Source organism: Salvelinus namaycush, chromosome 3, assembly GCF_016432855.1.
Source record: "Salvelinus namaycush isolate Seneca chromosome 3, SaNama_1.0, whole genome shotgun sequence".
Taxonomy (NCBI): domain Eukaryota; kingdom Metazoa; phylum Chordata; class Actinopteri; order Salmoniformes; family Salmonidae; genus Salvelinus; species Salvelinus namaycush.
Window position 1 is genome coordinate 52,168,196 of NC_052309.1, and position 12,995 is coordinate 52,181,190.

General features: G+C 50.1%; 1 protein-coding gene across 13 annotated transcripts in view; it reads right to left on the reverse strand.

Moving 5' to 3' along the window:
• LOC120044410 (transcription factor COE1-A) overlaps positions 1 to 12,995 on the reverse strand; it is a 140,625-nt gene that overhangs the window by 43,031 nt on the left and 84,599 nt on the right. For 7 of the 13 annotated variants that reach the window (XM_038989057.1, XM_038989054.1, XM_038989050.1 and 4 more), the window contains exons 7-8: positions 6,670 to 6,751; positions 534 to 675 (exon numbers count right to left, since the gene is read on the reverse strand). In XM_038989057.1, the coding sequence (XP_038844985.1) occupies positions 534 to 675; positions 6,670 to 6,751 (224 nt within the window). The remainder of the gene's footprint in view (positions 1 to 533; positions 676 to 6,669; positions 6,752 to 12,995) is intronic. The other 6 variants (XM_038989053.1, XM_038989058.1, XM_038989056.1 and 3 more) reach the window with 1 other exon arrangement.

The window sequence follows — 12,995 nt, forward strand, 5'->3', positions numbered from 1 at the left end:
GCCACCCTGCCTCGCCCACCCTGCCTCCCTGCTTCCCCCACCCTGCCACCCTGCCTCACCCACCCTGCCACCCTGCTTCCCCCACCCTGCCACCCTGCCTCCCCCACCCTGCACCTGGACAGAGGGAGATGAATGGAGGGGACCTTTTGCTTCTGTTAGTGTTCATGCCACAAACCCATCTGGCCAGATAACATGTTATTATCTTAATAGGGGGGTCTCTGCTCTACTACTAGAGGAAGACTGCTTCTTCTCCGTGTGACAATAGCGGAGCTGTCCCCGACACAGACAGACAGGCAGACAGGCAGACAGGCAGACAGGCAGACAGACAGACACACTCACAGACAGACAGACACACACACGCACACACACACCAAGGCAAATGGCTAGAGACAGACAGACAAACACAGAGAGACAGAGACTCAGACTGATATACTGTAGACTGACTGACTGACAGACAGACAGACGGTCAGACCAGAGGGCAGACAGACTGAGAGACAGACAGCCGTACAGTAGAAAAGTGAGAGGGTGCCTACCATGTTCCAGGTATGACGGCGTACCTTCCGAAGGATCCAGTCTACGAGCCCGGCGGCCGTGTTTGGAGTTGTTGTGGACAAACATGTTGTCAGAGACGGCCAGGACATGTCCATCCACACTGACCGTAGTAGACACCACCACCTGGACACAGTCACACACACAGAGAGTTCAAAGGTTAGGATATTAGGACAGATCTAACTAAGTACCAGGGTGTCACCTCGACAATACACATCACTGGGAGGTATAGTTTACCCTCCAGATCAAAGCACTGCATCTACAACCTCAAACTAGACCAGTAGAGTGATACAAGGACAATCCGAACAACATGTCATGTAAATCCTGAAACTCCGATAGAAAATTTACGCATTTTCGATAATGAACCATTAGGACTTCATCTGCATTATTAATGGATTTTCATATGAGGCCATTGTGTTGAGAAAGACAGTGTGTATGAGTGTAGTCTGTCGACATGTACAGTTGAAGTCGGAAGTTTACATACAACTTAGCCAAATACATTTAAACTCAGTTTTTCACAATTCCCAACATTAAATCCAAGTAAAAATTCCTTGTCTTAGGTCAGTTAGGATCACCACTTTATTTTAAGAATGTGAAATGTCAGAATAATAGTAGAGAGAATGATTTAGTTCAGCTTTCATTTCTTTCATCACATTCCCAGTGGGTCAGAAGTTGACATACATTCAATTAGTATTTGGTAGCATTGCCTTTAAATTGTTTAAGTTGGGTCAAACGTTTCGGGTAGCCTTCCACAAGCTTCCCACAATAAGTTGGTGAATTTTGGCCCATTCCTCCTGACAGAGCTGGTGTCCACAAATTCTGCTCACAAATTTTCAATGGGATTGAGGTCAGGGATTTGTGATGGCCACTCCAACACCTTGACTTTGTTGTCCTTAAGCCATTTTGCCACAACTTTGGAAGTATGCTTGGTGTCATTGTCCAGTTGGAAGACCTATTTGCGACCAAGCTTTAACTTCCTGACTGATGTCTTGAGATATTGCTTCAATATATCCACATAATTTTCCTCCTCATGATGCCATCTGTTTTGTGAAGAGCACCAGTCCCTCCTGCAGCAAAGCACCCCCACAACATGATGCTGCCACCCCTGTGCTTCACGGTTGGGATGGTGTTCTTCGGGTTGCAAGCCCCCCCCCCTTTTTCCTCCAAACATAACGATGGTCATTATGACCAAACAGTTCTATTTTTGTTTCATCAGACTAGAGAACATTTCTCCAAAAAGTGCGATCTTTGTCCCCATGTGGAGTTTCAAACCGTAGTCTGGCTTTTTTATGGCAGTTTTGGAGCAGTGGTTTCTTCCTTGCTGATCGGCCTTTCAGGTTATGTCGATATAGGACTCCTTTTACTGTGGATATAGATACTTTTGTACCTGTTTCCTCCAGCATCTTCACAAGGTCCTTTGTTGTTGTTCTGGGTTTGCTTTGCACTTTTCACACCAAAGTACGTTAATCTCTAGGAGACAGAACACGTCTCCTTCCTGAGTGGTATGATGGCTGAGGTCTTGGGTGATTTCTTTTGATTTTCCCATGATGTCAAGCATAGAGGCACTGAGTTTGAAGGTAGGCCTTGAAATACATCCACAGGGACACCTCCAATTGACTCAAATTATGTAAATTAGCTTATCAGAAGCTTCTAAAGCCATGACATCATTTTATGGAATTTTCCAAGCTGTTTAAAGGCACAGTCAACTTAGTGTATGTGAACTTATGACCCACTTGAATTGTGCTACAGTGAATTATAAGTGAAATAATCTGTCTCTAAACAATTGTTGGAAAAATTACTTGTGTCATGCACAAAGTAGATGTCCTAACCGACTTTGAAAACAAGAAATTTGCGGAGTGGTTGAAAAACGAGCTTTAATGACTCCAACCAAAGTGTATGTAAACTTCCGACTTCAACTGTACATGTCTGTGTGTGTTCACCTCGACATTCTCCCTGTGCTGCTCGAGAAAACTGCAGCACTGGACAAGAAACAACAACATGCTTCTAATCCAAACTAACACTGGCCCTCATCACCTTGGAGAAACAAACAGAGACCGTGTTTCCTTTAACTCCACTCTTCCTGCCCCCCCTCCCCCCCCCCCCCCCCCCCCCCCTCCAGCACCCCTCCTCTCGAATCCTTCCCTTTCTTTGTGCTAATGAACACACACAAACACACACCCCTCCACACACACACACACACGCGGCTCTCGATCCCCCGTGTCTTTATCAAAGTCCTGCAGCATGTCCTCCTGTGCTGTGTGTTTGTGTGTCTTCATCTCTCGCTCCCTCTCTCCCTCTCTCCCTGGGCCCCGGGACCACTGGCTGATAGACTGACATGCAGATTAATTTAATTAAAAGCGTCCCTCACTCGAGTGCCCAGAGACAATGGGAGGCAGCTAATGGGTTGCTGTAGTAGCGAACTGTGCTGTGTTGCTGCTGAGTGCCATTACTGTGGGGCCAATAGAAACCGGGCTGGACTGGGCTAAGCTGGGCTGGGCTAGGGGGACTCCCCTGGAGCTCAGAAGAGCCTCTCGTTTCAATTGCTCTGCAGCTTCAAGAGGCTCCTGCCTCTCTTGAAAAGGACTTGGCAAACACCAGTGCTGGTCTCCCAGGGCCAGACACACGCTAGTCTCTTCAGGCTGCCACACAGCCCGCCATGCCTGAACTCCCTGCCTCAATCCCCAAAGAAGATCACAGCTCTACCTCCCCTCTCTCTGTTTCCCTCATTGTCAGCCTCTCTCTCTCTCTCTCTCTCTCTCTCTCTCTCTCTCTCTCTCTCTCTCTCTCTCTCTCTCTCTCTCTCTCTCTCTCTCTCTCTCTCTCTCCCTCTCTCTCTCTTTCCCTTGGTCTCTCTTGTAGTTGGAGTATCTTACAAAGTTCTCCGTGATTTCTCAGACCGCAGGCATGTCACTGGTTGGGCTGAGGACACAAGGGAGATGTTCGCACCTCATGTCAGTGAATGAAGAAACACACAGACACACAGACACACAGACACACACACACACACACACACACACACACAGAGCACATTTCTGAAGAGTTATTGGTTTTGAGTTGCATATGCCAGTATACACACACAGTCTACACACACAGTCCCTCCCCTGCCTGCCTCTCCTCCACACTACACTGGCCTAGAGTGTGTGAGTTATGGACGGGCCCGGCTGCTAATTAAGCCCAAGGAAACACAGGCCTGTCTACTGAAGTTCCACTACAATAGAGCCCAATAATTAGAGTCAAAGAGGAGCAATAGACAGAGCCAGCCCTCAATGCCTGTCCAATCACAGACAGGATTATAGCCTGCACAACTGTTTAAACACTAAGGGCATCTTCCGATAAGAGAAACACTCTGAGGAGCTGCACACACACACACACACACACACACACACACACACACACACACACACACACACACACACACACACACACACACACATTAAAACACACACACACCAAAAACACAAACACACAGGCACGTGTGCCCATATAATAAATCTGTCAGCAGAATTGAGGTTTAGTATATCTCAAGTGGTCACTTCCTAATTCTGTTCTGGCTTTTAAAGATAAGGAAATAGATGTTTCCACTACCTCCCCTCCCCCTTACCCCCACCTTTCTCTTCCCCCCCTAAATGAAATAACAAGAGAGTGCAGTGCATTAGTTGTGAGAGAGAGAGACAGATATAAAGTGGAAGAATAGGAAAGAGAGAGAGAGAGGAGAGAGAGAGAGTGAGAGAGTGAGAGAGAGAGAGGGAGAGAGGGAGAGAGAGAGAGAGAGAGAGAGAGAGGGGGGAGGGGGGGTGGAAGAGAGAAAAATGCAAAAGGGAGGATGGAAAAGGGTAGAAAGAGGTGGATGGTCTCCTGCCTCTGTGGTCCCAATTAAGGCAGGCTAAGAGGAGGGGTGGAGGAGAGGAGAGGAGGAGAGCAGAGGAGAGGCGTGAAGAGAAGAGCATGGCATAGCTAACTAACCCTACTGTCTGTGTCTGAACCCCTCTCTGTGGCCTGCCAGCCTCCCTCTAATTACACTGTCACCACTGGACTGGAACCACACACACAGCCAGGGCTAAGGCCACACACACACACACACACACACACACACACACACACACACACACACACACACACACACACACACACACACACACACACACACACACACACACACACACACACACACACACACACACACACGCGAGGCTGCTGAGGGGAGGACGGCTCATAATAATGGCTGGAAGGGAGTAAATGGTATGGAAACCACATGTTGGATGAGTTAGATACTATTCCATTGATTCCGTTCCAGCCATTTAAGGTGCCACCAACCGCCTGTGACGTACACCTCAACACTGAGACTCACCTTAACACCACCAGTAAGAACCACCTCCTCACCAGAACATACCTACCAAGGATCCATCTCATACCTGAGACTCACCTCATCTCATCCCTGATAGCCACCTCATCTCATCCATGAAACCCACCTCATCTCATACCTGAGACACCTCATCTCATACCTGAGACACACCTCATCTCATACCTGAGACACCTCATCTCATACCTGAGACACACCTCATCTCATCCCTGAGACCCACCTCATCCCTGAGACCCACCTCATCTCTGAGACCCATCTCATCCCTGAGACTCGTCTCATCCCTGAGACCCACCTCATCCCCGAGACCCACCTCATCCCCGAGACCCATCTCATCCCGAGACCCATCTCATCCCTGAGACCCATCTCATCCCTGAGACCCATCTCATCCCTGAGACTCATCTCATCCATGAGACCCACATCTCTGAGACTCTTCTCATCCCTGAGACCCACCTCATCCCCGAGACCTACCTCATCCCTGAGCCCCAACTCATCCCTGAGACTCGTCTCATCCCTGAGACCCACCTCATCCCCGAGACCCACCTCATCCCCGAGACCCATCTCATCCCGAGACCCATCTCATCCCTGAGACCCATCTCATCCCTGAGACTCATCTCATCCATGAGACCCACATCTCTGAGACTCTTCTCATCCCTGAGACCCACCTCATCCCCGAGACCTACCTCATCCCTGAGCCCCAACTCATCCCTGAGACTCGTCTCATCCCTGAGACCCACCTCATCCCCGAGACCCACCTCATCCCTAAGCCCCACTTCATCCCCGAGACCCTGGGTCTGCAAGAATGGTGCTGCACTGTGTGTATTAGTTGGTTTTAATGTGCACTGTGACAAGGGTAGAGAGATTATGCTTGGCTGTGTGTGTGCGTGTGCGTGTGCGTGCACAGACCTAACAGACCTGAAAGAGTGAGAAGACAAGAAACAGAGGAGGGAGAAAAGAGATAAGGAGGGAGAGAGCGGATCGAGAGGAAGGAGGGTTAAGTCAACAGACCAGAGGGGAGATAGAGAGGAGAGGAAGGAGGGTTAAGTCAACAGACCAGAGGGGAGATAGAGAGGAGAGGAAGGAGGGTTAAGTCAACAGACCAGAGGGGAGATAGAGAGGGGAGGAAGGAGGGTTAAGTCACCAGACCAGAGGGGAGATAGAGAGGAGAGGAAGGAGGGTTAAGTCAACAGACCAGAGGGGAGATAGAGAGGAGAGGAAGGAGGGTTAAGTCAACAGACCAGAGGGGTTGATAGAGAGGAGAGGAAGGAGGGTTAAGTCAACAGACCAGAGGGGAGATAGAGAGGAGAGGAAGGAGGGTTAAGTCAACAGACCAGAGGGGAGATAGAGAGGAGAGGATGGAGGGTTAAGTCAACAGACCAGAGGGGAGATAGAGAGGAGAGGATGGAGGGCTAAGTCAACAGACCAGAGGGGAGATAGAGAGGAGAGGATGGAGGGCTAAGTCAACAGACCAGAAGGGAGATAGAGAGGAGAGGAAGGAGGGTTAAGTCAACAGACCAGAAGGGAGATAGAGAGGAGAGGAAGGAGGGTTAAGTCAACAGACCAGAGGGGAGATAGAGAGGAGAGGAAGGAGGGTTAAGTCAACAGACCAGAGGGGAGATAGAGAGGAGAGGAAGGAGGGTTAAGTCAACAGACCAGAGGGGAGATAGAGAGGAGAGGAAGGAGGGATAAGTCAACAGACCAGAGGGGAGATAGAGAGGAGAGGAAGAAAAAAGAGAGAGGGACAAGAAATGTGATTTCTTAACCTGGAAGCGGCGCATGTCCCGCGGGTTCCCTGCATTCTTCAGACAGTTCTGGTTGCATTTCAGGAAAAACTTCAGGAAGAACCTGTAGAAAAACACAGAGGGAAGGTCAGTCGGCCCATTGGACAGGCAAAGTACAGAGAGTCAGAAAGGCTGAGTTCTGTTGGGGGTTAAAATTTCTCATAAGCATTTCGCGACGTAAAAAGATGATATCGTGATGCCACCAGGTCTGTCACCATTGAGCAGCAGTGCACTTTCTACGCAAACTCTGCCTATGTCATTAAGGTTTGGTCAGTGGCTCAATCTTGTACCACAGTAGCAGCCCAACAGAATTTCCACATTGATTTTGGACTGTGTGTACTGTATGTGTATCTGTGTGTGTGTGTGTATGTGTGTGTGTGTGTGTGTGTGTGTGTGTGTGTGTGTGTGTGTGTGTGTGTGTGTGTGTGTGTGTGTGTGTGTGCTGTCAGCGGCTCGTCACTTAGCGAGGAGACCCATGAAGGTCATGGGCATAGGATTCCCCCCTGACCATGACCTTTCAGCATCCTAAAATGTCCACATAGCCTCACACACACAAACACACACACAAACACGTGCACGAACACGCACACACCCAGTAACAGGCAGAGTGGTGAAATGTGGAGCAGGTCCATCTGTCGCTGGACAGAGACGGTTTTGACAACCCACTGATTCACAGCCTTATGTGGCCATGTCTCTCACAGAGAGAGGGTCACTAGGGACCAGCCTGCCGGGCCCAGCCGACACACACACACACACACACACTCCTTTATCTCTGTAAAACCTCTCCCTTCTTGTCATACATGTACACACATACAGTGACATTTTCCAGAATAACAGCGATGGATTCTGAAGTAAACAGTTTCTCCCACACAGATGGGTGCTAAACCCACAAATAAGTTTATCCAGGTTGTGTTTTGGTGCTCCAGCTGGCGAGGGCCGGGCACACACACACACACACACACACACACACACACACACACACACACACACACACACACACACACACACACACACACACACACACACACACACACTCACACAAACATACACACACACACACACACACACACACACACACACACACACACACACACACACACACACACACACACACACACACACGCACGCACACACACACACACACACACACACACCCACGGTAATAGGCTGGGATGGGATAGGGTGGGAGGGGTGGTGTGTGTAAATGTCAACACATTCCAATGGACTAGGAAAACTACCGGGTGGCTGAGGACATTGCCGAACCAGCCAAACTATGCCCACACAACAGGAGGACGCAGCTAAATTAACACACTTGTATTACCACGCGTCCATACCACCGGATCAGTATGGCACCATGGTATTTCACCTCACTTTCAATGTGCCATTACCACTGCTGCTCTCTGTTTCTCCTCTGTCTCATTCTCTGCTTTTTTCCCCCTCTCCGTTTCTCTCTTTTCTTTTTTGCCCTGATGAAATGCCGAGGACAACTGGCACAGACCCTGCTCTCTGTTTCTTCTCTCTCTTTCTTTTCTCCCCTCTCCTCTCATCTCTTCTGTGTCACCGGGGGGGGCAGTGATAGTGTGTCTGTGTGAGCCTGGGTGTAGGCTAGCACAGTGACAGGCTCCGAACAGTAGTAGTAGAGCAGAGCATTCGGACTGGGCTGCACAGAGCAGAGCGGAGAAGACTTCATTAACTAGTCTTTTCTTCGTTAGCCCGGGCAACACCGAGTTTTAGTTGAGCCTGGCTCAGCCTTGTTAATTACCCAGAGACAGAGAGGCTGGTGTGGGTCTGACCCCGGGGTGACAGGGCGTATCAACGCCCAGAACAGGCACCGTGACCCCGTGACCCTCTCTCTCTCTCTGTCTGGCTGGCTGCTCCTCCCAACCTTAACACAACCTCACACTGTCTACTGTAAGTCTATGCTCTCCCTCGAACCATCAAGACACCATGTTTTTCACAGGAACCTACATTCAATCTCTCCTATAAAACCCTCTGTTTCACACACTCTGCTGTGCCTCCTCAAAAGATCACGCACACACACACACACTCTCTCTTCACACCATCGTCCTCGCCCGGATGTTCTGTGGCTGGCTGGTGTGAGCCATGTGGAGTCCTCTCTCTCTGACTCTCTCTCTCTCTCTCTCTCTCTCTCTCTCTCTCTCTCTCTCTCTCTCTCTCTCTCTCTCTCGCTCTCTCTCTCTCTCTGACTCTCTCTCTGACTCTCTCTCTCTCTCTGACTCTCTCTCTGACTCTCTCTCTGACTCTCTCTCTGACTCTCTCTCTGACTCTCTCTCTCTCTCTCTCTCTCTCTCTCTCTCTCTCTCTCTCTCTCTCTCTCTCTCTCTCTCTCTCTCTCTCCCTCTCTCGCTGTCTCTCTCTCTCTGTGTTAGAGGGATAGCGTTACCACAGAGACGAGTCGGTAATTGAGTTGTTGGGCCTGTCGTCCCCTCACTCTCACCCTCCCCGGGCCAGGCCCAGAGACCAGCTGTGTCTCTCAATCAAAAGGGGAGCAGCTCTGAGCTAGATCTACCACACCTCTACCTTCGTCATCCACACATTGTTATCCAAGTCAACACAAGTCTCTGATAAAGGCGATAATGCCCGAAACGCAAGCCTGTTTGTACGTCCTATCAATACATTACTCAGGAACAGAGTGCTCCTTCTTCCTGATTCCTTTTTGTGTTCCCGCTTGGCCGAAGCCTGTTTGGGAATACTTTCTGTCCATTCACATTGGCCCGCACAGTGTTTTGTGGTCTACTGTACGTGTGAATTAAACCCGTGTCCGTGGGAAACGCCAGTTCTGATGCCATGTTGCACGGTAACTAAGCGGGCAGCCAGTGTGATCCCCTGTCCAGAAGCTGCGCGTTATTTGGTGTTCAGGTCAGATTAGGCTGTACCCAGATCAGTCCTGTAGCCTTCATAAACCCAGGCTGGTCACTAGAAACAGACGGCGATTTCAGACGTTTTGAAAAGGCCCCGAGAGCGTTGATTAATGCCTTCCTCGTTGCTCACCAAAAGAAAAGAGAAACGACCGCCGAGCACTGGGCGCATTTTTTTAAAGGCTACCCCAAACCATGGCGTTACCTTAACCGCTAGGAATTTAAGCCTAAACAGTCAACCTTTGAGTTGTTTCTGTTTTAACCCTGTAACCACGCGGAATTAATGCTTAAAAAATAGTCATATGTCAAATTTCGAGGGGAAACTGTATGATCTTCTTGTGTAAACTACAGGGTTCAGGCTCTGCTAGAGTGTCAATAACCTGCTAATCTCCAGCCTCCTCTCCTCTCCCCTCTTCTCGCCCCTGTTACACTCCTCCCTGCGCTCTGTCACTCCCTCTCTCTCTCTCTCCCGCTGCACTAGTCCCCCAGCTGTCTAAAACTGTCAGTGGGAGAAAGAGTGAGAGAGAGCGAGAGAGAGAGAGAGAGAGAGAGAGAGAGAGAGAGAGAGAGAGAGAGAGAGAGAGAGAGAGAGAGAGAGAGAGAGAGAGAGAGAGAGAGAGAGAGAGAACAAAAGAGAAAGCGAGGGAAAGTGAGGGCACTCCTCCGACTGCTAAGGCTTAACCTTGTGAGTGTCACCACAGTTTTCAGCCCCTCTAAATCCCCAAAGCAAACTGTCACGTCCAGACTGGATTTATACTGCCTGCTACTGCCATGGACACACGCAATGCTCGCACACACAGACACACACAATGCTCACACACACAGACACACGCATACACACAGACACACGCATGCGCACACGTACGCCCGCACACTGACACAGTCAGACGCAGTTGCACGGACACCTCCACTACACCCCATGCAGCAGCAGCAGCCCCGGAGCTTGTCCCATTACTTCCCTCTCCCCTAATGGGCGGCTGCGTCCTGTCTCCATGTTTGATCCCCCGGCCTGACAAGTTCCATTACCGGGGTGAAGAGCCCTCCACACAGAGGTTTCAACCTGACCAGGGCAAATGGAGACAAGCACACAGCGTCCTCTACACACAGTGTCCCTTACACACAGCGTCCTCTACACACAGGGTGCCTTACACACAGGCAGGCCAGCACAGACACACACCTTATGCTTTCATAATTGATAGGCCAGTGCTGTCACACGTTGTTAAGGGCCCTCCAATTAAACAAGGCAATTATCAGAGTGGCTGGGTGACGGTAGGGGATGGAGAGGGGTTGGGGAAGGGGGGGGGGGTTCAGAGACCATTCTCTCCTCCCCGCTCCTCCACGTCTCAGTTAAGAGTCATAACGGCATGGCCGACCTTTTCCACCGCTGAAAGGATTACACACAAAGAGCTGCCCCGACACCAGATACACTCTCTGCTTAGAGAGAGGAGGGGATGGGGGGGGTGGAGGGAAGAGAGGAAAGGGGGAACTAGGGAGAGAGAGAGAGGGGAGAGGAGAGGATAGGAGAAGGGAGAGGTGAGATGGGTATGGAGGGCTAGTGGTGGGAGAGTGCAGGACTGCTCATATCTTAATAAACGTGTGTATTTTGATTCTCAGCACAGAAAGCAGGGCTTTCTACCAGACACTCTATGATCGTGAGAACAGCAGTAACATGCTGGACTAGAATGAGGTGTCTGTCTGCTACAGGCTGTGTGTGGTTGTGTGTGTGTGCGTGCGTGCGTATGTGCGTCGACAGACAGTGTGGTCTCAGGGAGAAAGGAGGGGAGCAGGAGGGGTTAATATAATCCTTGGACACTTTGACCTCTGACCCTTGTGTCAGGGGGTCACATCTGCACAGCAAGCTGACTCCCTGGAAATGCCCTTCACTCTGGCCCCACACACACACACATGCCCTCACACACACACGCACACGCACATGCACACACACACACACACACACACACACACACACACACACACACACACACACACACACACACACACACACACACACACACACACACACACACACACACACACAGTCTGGCCCAATGTAGACCTCTGCCCTGCACTTCCCAATAAAACACCCACCAGCTCAAACAAAAAGCAGCTATTTACTATTTACGTGCTCTTGCAGTTTAAGGGAAGTCCATCATTATCCAATTAGAGGAGATTGTATCTCTCTGTGTATGGTGCTCCATTGATTTATACTTAATAAATGATAAACCGCTGCAAAGTCTTCGACTTGCATTCATGTATTCCGACATTTCTCTGCCGAAGCTTAACCCAAATATTAGCTCAAGTATCACTTCCAGAAAGTCACGTAAACAAATTATATATGTGTTTACACTTCAGAGCGGCAACCACGTTTAGCACCCTGGCCTTCTCCACACACTGTGGTGCTGGGGCTCTCTCACTCTTGACTCTCTCCTTAGGAGAAGGCCTGGGTCGCCTGGTGCTACAGTATCTCTCACTGGGCATTAGCATATCCTAACAAGGCAGGGGCTGATGGCACTCATACACTCACCCACACACACACACACGCGCGCGCACCAGTGTGGGAAGGAGTCGTGGTAACTGCTGGTAATCTAATTCTGCTATTGAATGCAAAACAGCGGCCATTACTGCCTTTGCCATGCAGTTGTATGGCGTTAGCCACACCATCAGTAAATGAGAGCGAAGGAACAGCGCAGAGCCATCCATTATTCAGGGGCTGAGATGGCAATTATGGCTCTGAGCACAACCAACATTCATATTTTATGAAGGCTAACGCAGACCTCAGAGTGAATCAGAGAGAGGGAGGGAGAGAGAGGGAGGAGGGGGAGGGAGGGAGGGAGGGAGCAGCCATTGAGTTACCCATCCCATCTCTCTTTTTACTCCCTCTTTCACTTTCTTACCATTGATCTCTCTCTCTGCCCTCTACTCTTCCCACCTCCCTCCTATCCCTCTCTGTCTTCCTTCACTTCCTCCCTCCCTCTCCCTCTCTGTCTTCCTTCACTTCCTCCCTCCCTCTCCCTCCCTCTCTCAGTCTTCCTTCACTTCCTCCCTCCCTCTCCCTCTCTGTCTTCCTTCACTTCCTCCCTCCTCTCCCTCTCTGTCTTCCTTCACTTCCTCCCTTTCCCTCTCTGTCTTCCTTCACTTCCTCTCTCCCTCTCCCTCTCTCTGTCTTCCTTCACTTCCTCCCTCCCTCTCCCTCTCAGTCTTCCTTCACTTCCTCCTTCCCTCTCCTTCTCAGTCTTCCTTCACTTCCTCCCTCCCTCTCCCTCTCTATGTCTTCCTTCACTTCCTCCCTCCCTCTCCCTCTCTATGTCTTCCTTCACTTCCTCCCTCCCTCTCCCTCTCTCTGTCTTCCTTCACTTCCTCCTTCCCTCTCCCTCTCTATGTCTTCCTTCACTTCCTCCCTCCCTCTCCCTCTCTATGTCTTCCTTCACT